Raw genomic sequence first — 11,562 nt, forward strand, 5'->3', positions numbered from 1 at the left:
TGTGTCCATCCACTTTATGGAAGATTTTGCGGAAGGATCTTGGTTTGCGTGCTTACAAAATCCAACTCGTGCAAGAATTGAAACCAAACGATCATCAAGCAAGGCGTAGATTCGTCGAATGGGCCCAAAACGAGATTGCTGTTGTTCCCGATTTTCATAAGCGAATTTTGTTTAGCGATGAAGCGCACTTCTGGTTGAATGGCTACGTCAACAAACAAAACTGCCGCATTTGGAGTGAAGCTAATCCTCAAGTGTATGTCGAAACACCGTTACATCCAGAAAAACTGACTGTTTGGTGCGCTGTATGGGCTGGTGGAATCATTGGTCCGTACTTCTTCAAAAACGATGATGGCCAGAACGTTACAGTCAATGGTGATCGGTATAGAGCCATGATTACTAACTTTTTCATTCCTGAATTGAACGACCATAATGTCCAGGAGCTGTGGTTCCAACAAGACGGCGCAACGTGTCACACAGCTCGTGCCACAATCGATTTATTGAAAGACACGTTTGGTGACCGCCTAATTTCACGTTTTGGACCTGTGAATTGGCCTCCAAGATCTTGTGATTTAACACCGCTAGACTACTTTTTGTGGGGCTATGTAAAGTCATTGGTCTATGCGGATAAGCCACAAACGCTAAACCATTTGGAAGACAACATTCGCCGTGTTATTGCCGATATACGGCCAAATATGTTGGAAAAAGTCATTGCAAATTGGACGTCCAGATTGGACTACATCCGAGCCAGCCGTGGCGGTCATATGCCAGAAATCATATTTAAAATGTAATGCCACAAGATTATCTTTCATGTCAATAAAATTCATGTCAATCGAATAATCCATCGTTGTTTTATTGCAATTTAAAGTTCTATACCTCTAAAAAAAACACCCGTTATATATTCAGTTCGTTTATTCAGATCTATGGTATTCGCACATCCACGCTGCTTGGCAGTACGCTCAGGAGTAATACATTCTCTCACTCAGACACTAGGCGATCGGTAGCGTCTCTCCCGTCGCTGCTCTCCCGATTCTTGGTTGTTGGCAACGCCGGTCGCCACATCCCTCCTTTATTAACATGTTTTAGCTTTAATGGCGGCAGGGGTGGCTGGATCCCGAGGCTTCCTTCTGTGGGCTGGAGTACTGCGTTCTCCGAGGTAGGTGTTGATTCCGGTAAGCTGTCATCTGGTTGCGGCGTTGGGCAGGAGGAACTTTCTTAAGATGTGAGGCATTTCTTGTTAGTTTTCTACCACCCCCTTCGATCACCACAATATTATTGTGTCGTTCTAAAACCGTAAATTCCGTCTTGTCGAAGTTTGATGTAAGATTTTTTGGGAACACTACGTTTTTCAAAAGCACCTTGTCGCCCACTTCTATATCGACTTCCTTTGCCCCTCTTCTTTTGTCGGCTGCCTGCTTTCCCTTATTTTTTTCAATAATATCTTTATCTCTCTCTCCAGAGTCTAAGGTATTCTCGTAGATATCCCCAATGCCCGGTATTTTGTCACGGATGACTCTGTTGAACATCAGCTTTGTGGGCGCAGACCCTGTTGTTCCATGTGGGGTTACGTTGTACATAAGAACGAATTTTTGGATTTCCTCTTTGTAGTTTTTCCCATTTGCGTATGCTATTCTTAAGCGTTTTACAAGGGCTCTGTTCATGTTTTCAACTTCCCCGTTTGCTTGCGGCCAATACGGTGGGGTTCGAACTTGTTTAATGCCGCACGCTTTGCAGTAGTTAGAAAACTCCTCGCTCACATATTGGCGTCCATTATCCGTTCGTAGGTGCTCAGGATATCCCAGTCTACAGAAGATCTCTTTCATTACCTCTACCAGGGTCGTTGAAGATATGGTTTTAAAAAACTTATGCTCCATATTTCGTGAGAAATAGTCAATGAAGACTAGAACATATTCATTGTTGGGAAGCGGACCTAGTAAATCCGACGCTACCCAAATCCAAGGGCCAGTGGGAAAAGGATTCCTGTCCATAGGGGGTGGCCTGATGTCTTGTGATACCAGGCAACAATCTCTGCAAGCTTTGACAAACTTTTCTGCCTCTCTGTCTATTTGTGGCCACCATACTTTGAATCGCAGGCGGCGTTTCATTGCTGTCTCGCCGGGATGTCCTTCGTGGGCTATCTCCAGTATTTTTACTCTCAGAGATGTTGGCACGACTAGGCGGTTTCCCCTCAAAAGGAGCGAGCCAACCGCTGAAAGGTCATACCGAAACGGGTAGAAGCCCACTGAACTATCGGGCTTCCAGGAATCGTTCTCCAGGCAACTGATTGCATCCATAATCTCTTCATCCCTCTTGGAAAACTCTGCTATTTCATGAATTGTCATAGATCTTGGGATAGAGCTCTGTACGACGCGAAGGATGCTGTATTCCGTCTTGTGGTCGATTGGTTCTACCGCCGGTAGTTGACAGAGTCGAGACAACGCATCTGATATGTTGTCTCTTCCGGATTTATAGATAACGGTGAACGTATATGCCTGGAGCCGCAGCAGCCACCTTTCAATGCGAGCTGGGGGCTTGGATGTTGGTTTGAAAATGGCTTCCAAGGGCTTGTGATCAGTTACGAGTTCGAAGTGCAGGCCTGCCAGATAGTAGTAAAATTTCTCCACTGCCCAAACCAGCGCTAGGCTCTCTTTTTCAGTTTGGGAGTAGCGTTTCTCCACCTCCGACAGGGCCTTGCTAGCAAAGGTAATTATTAAAGGTTCGTTGTCGACTTTGATTTGCAATAACACAGCCCCAAGGGCAACCGGGCTGGCGTCCGCAATCACTCGTGTTCGATGCCTTGCATTGAAATATGATAATTTGGGTACCTTGGATAGGAGATTCTTTAGGTTGCTGAAAGCATTTTTCTCGGCTTCGCCCCAGGTGAATTTGCTTTCAGTTTTCAGCAGTTTTCTTAGAGGATCTGTATGACTTGCAAGGTCCGGAATGAACTTCTCGACGTAGGTCACCAAACCGAGGAAGCTCCGCGTTTCTTCTTTGTTCTTTGGGTCTCTGAAAGATCGGATGACGTCAATTTTCTCAGGGTCGACTTCTATTCCCTTGTCGGATAAAATATGTCCGAGGAATTTTAGTTTGCTTGTCTTCCAGATGCACTTTTCTTTATTCAGTAGGACATTATTTTCCTGGAAGATCTGGCATACTTCTTTTACGGCGCTGTCGATTTCGAGGTCAGTTGCGCTAAAGATGATGACATCATCGATGAAGTTCATGGCGTTAGGTACCGCAGATAGCATCTGCTCGAGAAGGCGTTGAAAAATTTCGGGAGCAGAATTTACTCCAAACATCAAACGCTTATAGCGGAAAAGTCCCCTTGGAGTTATGAGCGTTGTTATTTCCCGGGTCGACTCATCAAGGGCCAGTTGGTGATAGGCGTCCTTGAGGTCTAGGCGTGCGAAGAATTTAGCCTCTTTGAGTCTGGTCATAAAGCAGTCGAAAGTTGGTAATGGGTAGTTTTCCCGTAGGATTGCTTTGTTTGCCAGTCGCATGTCGACACATAAGCGGATGTCCCCGTTCTCCTTAAACGCAAGCACGATGGGAGATATCCAAGCACTCGGGGCCGTGACTGGTTCAATTATATCTCGACTCAGGGCTTCATCCAGTTTTTCCATGACTTTGTCCTCGAGCGCTGCCGGGATTCGTCTCACTGGTTGTTGAACGGGTTTCACATCATAATCTATGGAAAGGCTTACTTCAAAGTTTTTCCATTTTGGAAAAGGCTCCATTTCCTCAATACGATTAATGTTTCTTCCCAGTCGGAGGACTTTTAATTCTATAGCCGTGTCTCGGCCCAGCAGAGATTGTTCTCCAATTTCAATCACGTAAAATGAGGCAATCTCTTCGGTACCCGGCTCAACGGAAATTGGGGCCTCGAAAATATACATTACTAGTAGTAATTTATTAGAGGCATAGGCTCGGAATTGATTTTCTGTATGAGTTCTTACGTTAAAGACTGTGGCTTTTCTCTTCACTAGCAGAGACCAGTCCGCGTGGCTGATAAGGTTAATCTTGCACCCCGAGTCAATAATCAAAGAAATTTCACGGCCTCCCACTCGGCATCGTATGAACTCCTCTTCATCTTCGCTTGACACTTTAAAGCAATGTGCCTCGCCCTTTTTGAGTTTGGAGCTGGTGGCCTCCTCTTCGACAGGTTATTCCTTTGGGACTTAAGGAATCGGCCGTTCAAGTTAGTTCGGCACTTCCTGGCAAAGTGTCCAGGCTTCGAGCATTTATTGCAAGTCACATTTCTTGCCGGACATGATGGGTCGTTGTGTGTGTGTCCGAATTTTCCACATCTGGGGCACTCCCCACTCTGTTTAAAACCACGATGTGTAATTTTACAGATGGGTTCCGCAATTGGTCTTGATGGAAATTGTGCTTCAAAGCGAACGGTCGTGTTTTTTTTCTGCGCTCCGAATTTATTTTTGTTTTGCTAAATCCAGCGGTGGAATTCAACAAATTCTTTAATAATTCAATTTCGTAATCCGTACTAGTTAAAGTGCCGTTCGCTTCGCGAGTGAATCTTTTGTTATATGTGCATTATTTTAATAAATTAATTCAATCTGTTCTCTTTCTGTCTTTGCGTTTTGTTTACTCTCTTTTTCGTGCGTTGTCCGTAGTGCTGTTTGGTGTTGTTTTTGTAATTAACTGCACGGTGCACCCGCTCTCTCGCTCTCCCACACAAAATCTTAAAGTGCACACAGCGCTCTTGCGGTACATTTTCTGATTTTGTCTTTTGGTACAGTGGTCAAAACCCAATTAAACATGGAATCCAATGTTGTCTGCTTCCATAACAAATGCCGTCAGGTAATAAAGCCTGATCAGTCAAAAATGACCTGTTGGCTATGTGATAGACTGGTGCACACTAAGTGCGCTGGTTTTAACGGCCGAACAAGTGATGACCTAGCTAAAGGCCCTAATCTAAAATACTGTTGTGATACTTGCCTAGGAGTTGCGAATGAAATGCAACTCTTTATGCGCCAAACTAAAGGTGGCTTGAAAGGACTGATCAGCAGTTTTGGCGTGGCTAGAGATAGTTTTCGTCGAGCTGATGATCTTCTTTCTGCGCTTGATTCGCAATTTAATAGCCTTAAACTATTAGAAGAATCTCCAAAGCGCAAGAAAGCCGCTGGTGGTAGGCTGCCTAAGGGGAATGCCCCGCAACCTTCGGCAAGTGATCAACAGGACTCCACAGCTGATCAGTTGACGATCGCAGCAAACCCTCAAATGTTGCTTAGATCGGCAGCTAAAAAAGATTCGGCGCAATCCGATCAATCGGTTGTGGAGGGTTTCCAGCCTGGGACTGCTACAGTTTCCGTTTTGTCCACACTGGTTTCTCAACCGGTGATTCCACCCGCCCGAATTGTTTACCACCACAAAGGAATATTGAGTCCGGACTACCGGCACAAGTTGGCACTTCAGAAATACAACCTGCAGTGCCAAAACCCCTCTCGGTGGTTCCACTAAAGAAACAAATTTTTGTTTCTCGGCTTTCCCCTGATCAAACATCATCTAATGTACTTTCTTATATACAAGACAAAACAAAAGCCGACAACATAAAAGTGGAAAAATTTAACTTTTCTTATGCTAGGGACATCTCATCTTTCAAGATAACTGTCCCAAATGAGCTATTCTCAACCATATGTTCTGGTGATTTTTGGCCGGAAAGTATGATTGTGAAAGAGTTTGAAGCTAAGATTAAAAATAGAAAAATAGGGCCCGTGGGAATTAAACTTCCCACAAGTGGCCAGATCACTGCCCCATCCTCCTCTACTACTTCTACTTCTTTATCTTCAAAAAACTAAAATCTAGTCTCACTATCTGCTATCAAAATGTAAGAGGCTTGTGTAGTAAGCTTACTAATTTGTATTCTAATAGTCTTTCCTTTGCATCCCATATTATTGTGTTTACAGAGACTTGGTTAAAACCGGAGATACTTAACTCCGAAGTTTTCACAGGTATGTACACAGTATACAGGCATGATCGTCCCTCCAGGAGGTGGAGTCCTAATTGCTGTTTGGTCTACCCTCACGTCAGTGGAGGTACTATTTGACGAGTTCCGTAACTTAGAATTCTTATGCGTAAAGCTATCATTTTCTGATAGCTATGTTTATATTACGTGCTCGTACATTCCGCCGTCTTCTGAATTTCCTGAATATATTAACCATTTGTCCGCTATCCAATCCGTTACAAACAGACTGTCCGATAGGGACGAACTAGTTGTCCTTTACTTTAATATACCAGGCACTAAGTGGTCCACAGAGGAACAGTCGAATATTCTCTTGCCTATAGCACAGCATGACTTTATTGACGGCTTGCTTGACATATCGTTGTCGCAAGTTAATTATATTCGAAATTCTCTTGGTCGTTTATTGGATCTATGTTTTGTTTCAAGTCCTGAAAGTGTGTTTCTGACTAGAGTAGCACCTCTTAGCCAACCTGAAGATCCATACCATCCAACTTTCGAGGTGACAATCGACACAGGTACCGTAATAAAAGAGAGGCCAGAAAAGTCAACCAAACGAATTCATTGTTTTCGTAAGGCAAACTTTCAGAGGCTAAATCTTTTTATATCTGGCTTTAATTGGTCCGATCTATATTCTTGCAACATAATGGCCGATGCCATAGATATTTTTTATAATGCAATTAAATCATTCTTCAACTCTTGTGTTCCGATGTACTATCCGTCTACCTCTAACAAACCTCCTTGGTTTAATAAAGAGTTGACACATCTAAGAAATGTTAAGTCCAGACTTTATATAAAATTTAAAAATACCGGTTCTCAAAGCTCACTGCTTTATGATCTTCAGCGAGTTAAGCCTGTCTATTCGCCAGGTCCCGACGGAATTCCTGGCTGTGTGCTTACCTCTACTTGTGCAAACCTCTACTAAAACTGGAATCTACTCAGTTCCCCCAAATATGGAAGGAGTCCTTTGTGATCCCTCTCCATAAAAAAGGTAGCAAATCGGATGCAAGCAATTACAGAGGAATCTCCAAATTGTCTGCTATCCCTAAGCTTTTTGAAAACGTTATCACTCCTCATTTGCAGCACCTTTGTAGGTCAATTATTTCACCATGTCAGCATGGGTTCATGAAACGCAGATCAACAACTACTAACCTTCTGGAGCTAACCTCCTTCGTAGTACAGGGTTTCAAAAATAATCTTCAAACAGATGTCATTTATACGGATTTCAGTAAAGCATTCGACTCTGTTAATCATTCACTTTTAATAAAAAAACTTGATTTATTAGGTTTCCCTGTTGATCTCCTAAATTGGATTCTAAGTTATCTAAATGGCAGGACGCAACGGGTCCTCTTTAAAAATTCTCTTTCTTGTATTCTCCGAGTCACATCCGGCGTCCCACAAGGGAGCCACCTAGGTCCGCTCCTTTTTACCTTATTTATTAACGACCTTCCCTTAATAATAAATCATTCGCGTGTACTAATGTACGCTGATGATGTAAAATTATGCTTGCAATATAAGGACATTTCTCGCCATTTGGACTTACAATCCGATCTAGATTGCTTTCAAACCTGGTGCCGTGATAACGTATTAAACTTAAATGGCTCTAAGTGTAAAGTTATGACCTTTTGTCGTGCCAACTCAATGCACGCAACTTACACTTTAAGTGGGTGCTCTTTGGACAGAATAACACATGTTGATGATCTTGGTGTTCTTCTGAACCCTAAACTTAAATTTTCAGACCATATTTCGTCTATTGTCAATAATGCCAGGGGTGTGCTTGGTTTTATAATGACCAAAACATTATTTATTTCTCTAGTCCGTCCGATCCTCGAGTATGGATCACCTGTTTGGAGTCCACAATATGAAGTTCACTCGGACCGCATTGAATCGGTTCAAAAGAACTTCTTACTTTTTGCCTTACGGCGGCTTAATTGGGATGCTAACCGTAGATTACCTCCTTATTCGAATAGATTAATGTTAATTAACTTACCCTCCTTAGCTAACCGTAGAACGATGCTTGGAACAGTCTTTATTTTTAACCTTATTCGTGGTGAAGTGGATAGTCCCGACTTGGTTAGTCGGCTAAACTTCAATGTTCCAAGCAGATTTACTAGAAATTACGTACCTCTAATTTTAAATCATTGTAGATCTAACTATGAGTTGCATGATCCCTACAGAGTATTATGTTCTGACTATAATAGATTCTATCCTATTATCTCTAATTCTGACTCTCTGCCGTTTTTAAAGCGATCAATACTAACGTACTTAACGAATTCTTAGATATTACTACTAGCATACATATATTTCCTCGTCCTTTACTGTCTTCTATATCGCGTCTATCTTCCAGCGATTCGAGCCGTACGATACACGGCAGCGCCCCTCGGTCGGTTGGGCGGGAGGTGTGGCCGTGGGACTCGCGCGTAAAAAAAAAAAAAAAAAAAAAAATGTAATTTCTTTTGATTCCTTGTTGATCTGCTCCTCAACCTGACATGCTTCGATCACTTCCTCTAGTGAATACTCCTTTCCCAGAAGTCTTTTCTTGAGGTCTAGAGGTGCCCACACATCTATGATTTTATCCTTTAGACATATATTCTCAATCTCCGCTTTTGAGGATCCGAATGCACATCGTTGCATTTGTTGGCGGAGTCGCAGCATGAAATCACCAAAGCTTTCTGTGTCCAACGGTGTCAGGCCTCTGAATAGATGTCTTTCAAACGTTGAGTTCTGCTTCGGTGAGAAGTGTTTATTTAAATGATCGATGAGGATTTTATAGATGTCTTCTTTATTTCCGTCGCTGGGCTCCACCAGCGCACCAGGTAGAGAGTATACTACTGACTGTAGCTGGACTCCTCCCAAAAGCAGTAGCTTACTCCTCTTCTGCTTCTCGGTATCAATACCCTCGGCCTCGAGGTATATTGTAAACGCCCTCAACCACTTCTCCCATTCATTTCGGAGGATTGCCTTGTCGATCACCTCGCACAGAAACGGTTTAATGACACTGTCGGTCATTTTCAATACGGGACCTAGAATTGGAGTTTACGACGAAAGACATTATTAGATTTACGACTTGACTTGTAATTAATACCCGGCTCTCTTAGGAGCTTGTAATTATTACCCAGCCTCAGTTCAATAATACTTCCCATTTACATTTGGGGTTTTGTTGTTTCCGTTTTTCCTTTTAAATTTTATGAATTCTTTTGGCTTGTGGAGAGAATACTGCTCCACCCGACTTTTAACCTCCTTGTTTGCAACTCAAACCGTTTACCCAGCTCTTTCTTAAAAGCTTGTAATATTTTTCCTTTTTCCTCCGTTTTTTTTTTTTTTTAAAGTAAATTTTTTTTTTAAATTATTAAAATATTTATTTATTTATATATTTCGTGTTCTGTTTCTATTCTTTTTTCTTCAAAATATGCTTTGGCTTGTACCACTACTCGGCTCCTCTCTTAGAGCTTATAATGCGTACTCGGCCCTTGCAACTCTTTGGTTGCTAGAGAAATTTCTCTCCAGCTCACCTTTCAAGCTTGTAAAGAGTATTACCCTTATTGGTTATTTTTCTTATATCCTGGTTGCTAGAGAGTGTCTCTCTAACTTACTTTCTCTTAAGCTTGCGAAGAGTAATCTGAGTGTCGGATTGTGTTGTCGGCATGTGTGTTGTATGAGAGTGAGCGAAAAATTGTGCATATAAAATTACTCATTCCGCTTTGTGCTTAACGTCATTTTATGTTGGCAACGTGCAATCTGCACTCACGCAGCTTTTTCCTTCTCTCCTCTTTTTCCACATTTTTATGTATGTATATGCCGGTAGGCACGTTCCATCATACACACACTCACGCACAGCCTATATCACGCCACTCGTTTACCGTAATTTCGCGCCTTTTTCCTAATTCATCAAATTTACCAAAGTTTTAGTTATTATCATTATCATTTACCGATTTTTCCACTCGTCGCCAATGTAATGCTCCACTTACTAAGAGTAACACGCGTTATGATTTATAGTTATAACGGGTGTTTTTTTTAGAGGTATAGAACTTTAAGTTGGCATTACTGTTCAAGATGGCGACCGATTTAACAGCTGTCAAGTGATTTATTCTCAGTTTGGTTTGGCAATTCGTCATGAATAGACTCACGCCTGAACAACGCTTGCAAATAGTGCAATTTTATTTCGAAAATAATGGTTCTGTGCGGAATACGTATCGCGCACTACGTCCATTTTATCGTCGACAAAATCGTCCATCAGAGCAGTTAATTCGATTAACCATGGACCGTTTTCGCACCGCGTTTACTCTTATTGATAACTCGCATCCCCAGAGACGCCGTACGGTGCGTACAGAAGAAGCTATTGCTGCTGTAGAGCGTAGCATTGAGGAAGACCCGAATGAGTCCATCCGCCATCGAGCACAGGAATTGGATCTGTGTCCATCCACTTTATGGAAGATTTTGCGGAAGGATCTTGGTTTGCGTGCTTACAAAATCCAACTCGTGCAAGAATTGAAACCAAACGATCATCAAGCAAGGCGTAGATTCGTCGAATGGGCCCAAAACGAGATTGCTGTTGTTCCCGATTTTCATAAGCGAATTTTGTTTAGCGATGAAGCGCACTTCTGGTTGAATGGCTACGTCAACAAACAAAACTGCCGCATTTGGAGTGAAGCTAATCCTCAAGTGTATGTCGAAACACCGTTACATCCAGAAAAACTGACTGTTTGGTGCGCTGTATGGGCTGGTGGAATCATTGGTCCGTACTTCTTCAAAAACGATGATGGCCAGAACGTTACAGTCAATGGTGATCGGTATAGAGCCATGATTACTAACTTTTTCATTCCTGAATTGAACGACCATAATGTCCAGGAGCTGTGGTTCCAACAAGACGGCGCAACGTGTCACACAGCTCGTGCCACAATCGATTTATTGAAAGACACGTTTGGTGACCGCCTAATTTCACGTTTTGGACCTGTGAATTGGCCTCCAAGATCTTGTGATTTAACACCGCTAGACTACTTTTTGTGGGGCTATGTAAAGTCATTGGTCTATGCGGATAAGCCACAAACGCTAAACCATTTGGAAGACAACATTCGCCGTGTTATTGCCGATATACGGCCAAATATGTTGGAAAAAGTCATTGCAAATTGGACGTCCAGATTGGACTACATCCGAGCCAGCCGTGGCGGTCATATGCCAGAAATCATATTTAAAATGTAATGCCACAAGATTATCTTTCATGTCAATAAAATTCATGTCAATCGAATAATCCATCGTTGTTTTATTGCAATTTAAAGTTCTATACCTCTAAAAAAACACCCGTTATATATTCAGTTCGTTTATTCAGATCTATGGTATTCGCACATCCACGCTGCTTGGCAGTACTCTCAGGAGTAATACATTCTCTCACTCAGACACTAGGCGATCGGTAGCGTCTCTCCCGTCGCTGCTCTCCCGATTCTTGGTTGTTGGCAACGCCGGTCGCCACAGTTACCTTTATATGAACCTGTATTTCTATTGTTATTCTATTTCCGCCACGATAACCACCTCGGTCTCTATAATTGTTTTAGTTATTGTAATTTCATTGACCGTTAGCTCTGTTTTGG

The 11,562-nt window shown here is 42.4% G+C and overlaps 1 protein-coding gene across 1 annotated transcript; it reads right to left on the reverse strand.

Moving 5' to 3' along the window:
• Positions 1-1,085: 1,085 nt before the first annotated feature.
• On the reverse strand, positions 1,086-9,120 carry LOC122756501 (uncharacterized protein K02A2.6-like). Its single transcript, XM_044006321.1, has 3 exons — positions 9,093-9,120; positions 8,462-9,000; positions 1,086-3,881 (listed from the first exon to the last, which is right to left on the reverse strand). Exons 1-3 carry the CDS (start codon positions 9,118-9,120, stop codon positions 1,086-1,088), a joined length of 3,363 nt encoding a protein of 1,120 aa, XP_043862256.1.
• Positions 9,121-11,562: the final 2,442 nt, after the last annotated feature.

The sequence above is a fragment of the Drosophila santomea genome, chromosome 2L (genome assembly GCF_016746245.2).
Source record: "Drosophila santomea strain STO CAGO 1482 chromosome 2L, Prin_Dsan_1.1, whole genome shotgun sequence".
In the NCBI taxonomy this organism is placed as follows: Eukaryota; Metazoa; Arthropoda; class Insecta; order Diptera; family Drosophilidae; genus Drosophila; species Drosophila santomea.

What these genes read in the sequence shown, in the direction of transcription:
- LOC122756501 (XM_044006321.1), bottom strand. Translation starts at nt 9,120, where the DNA reads ATGGGAAGTATTATTGAACTGAGGCTGG. An exon ending in TATTATTGAACTGAGGCTGG is followed by an intron (nt 9,001 to 9,092) that starts GTAATAATTACA and finishes CTCCAATTCTAG; the next exon opens with GTCCCGTATTGAAAATGACC. An exon ending in AAGTGATCGAAGCATGTCAG is followed by an intron (nt 3,882 to 8,461) that starts GTTGAGGAGCAG and finishes TATATTTTCGAG; the next exon opens with GCCCCAATTTCCGTTGAGCC.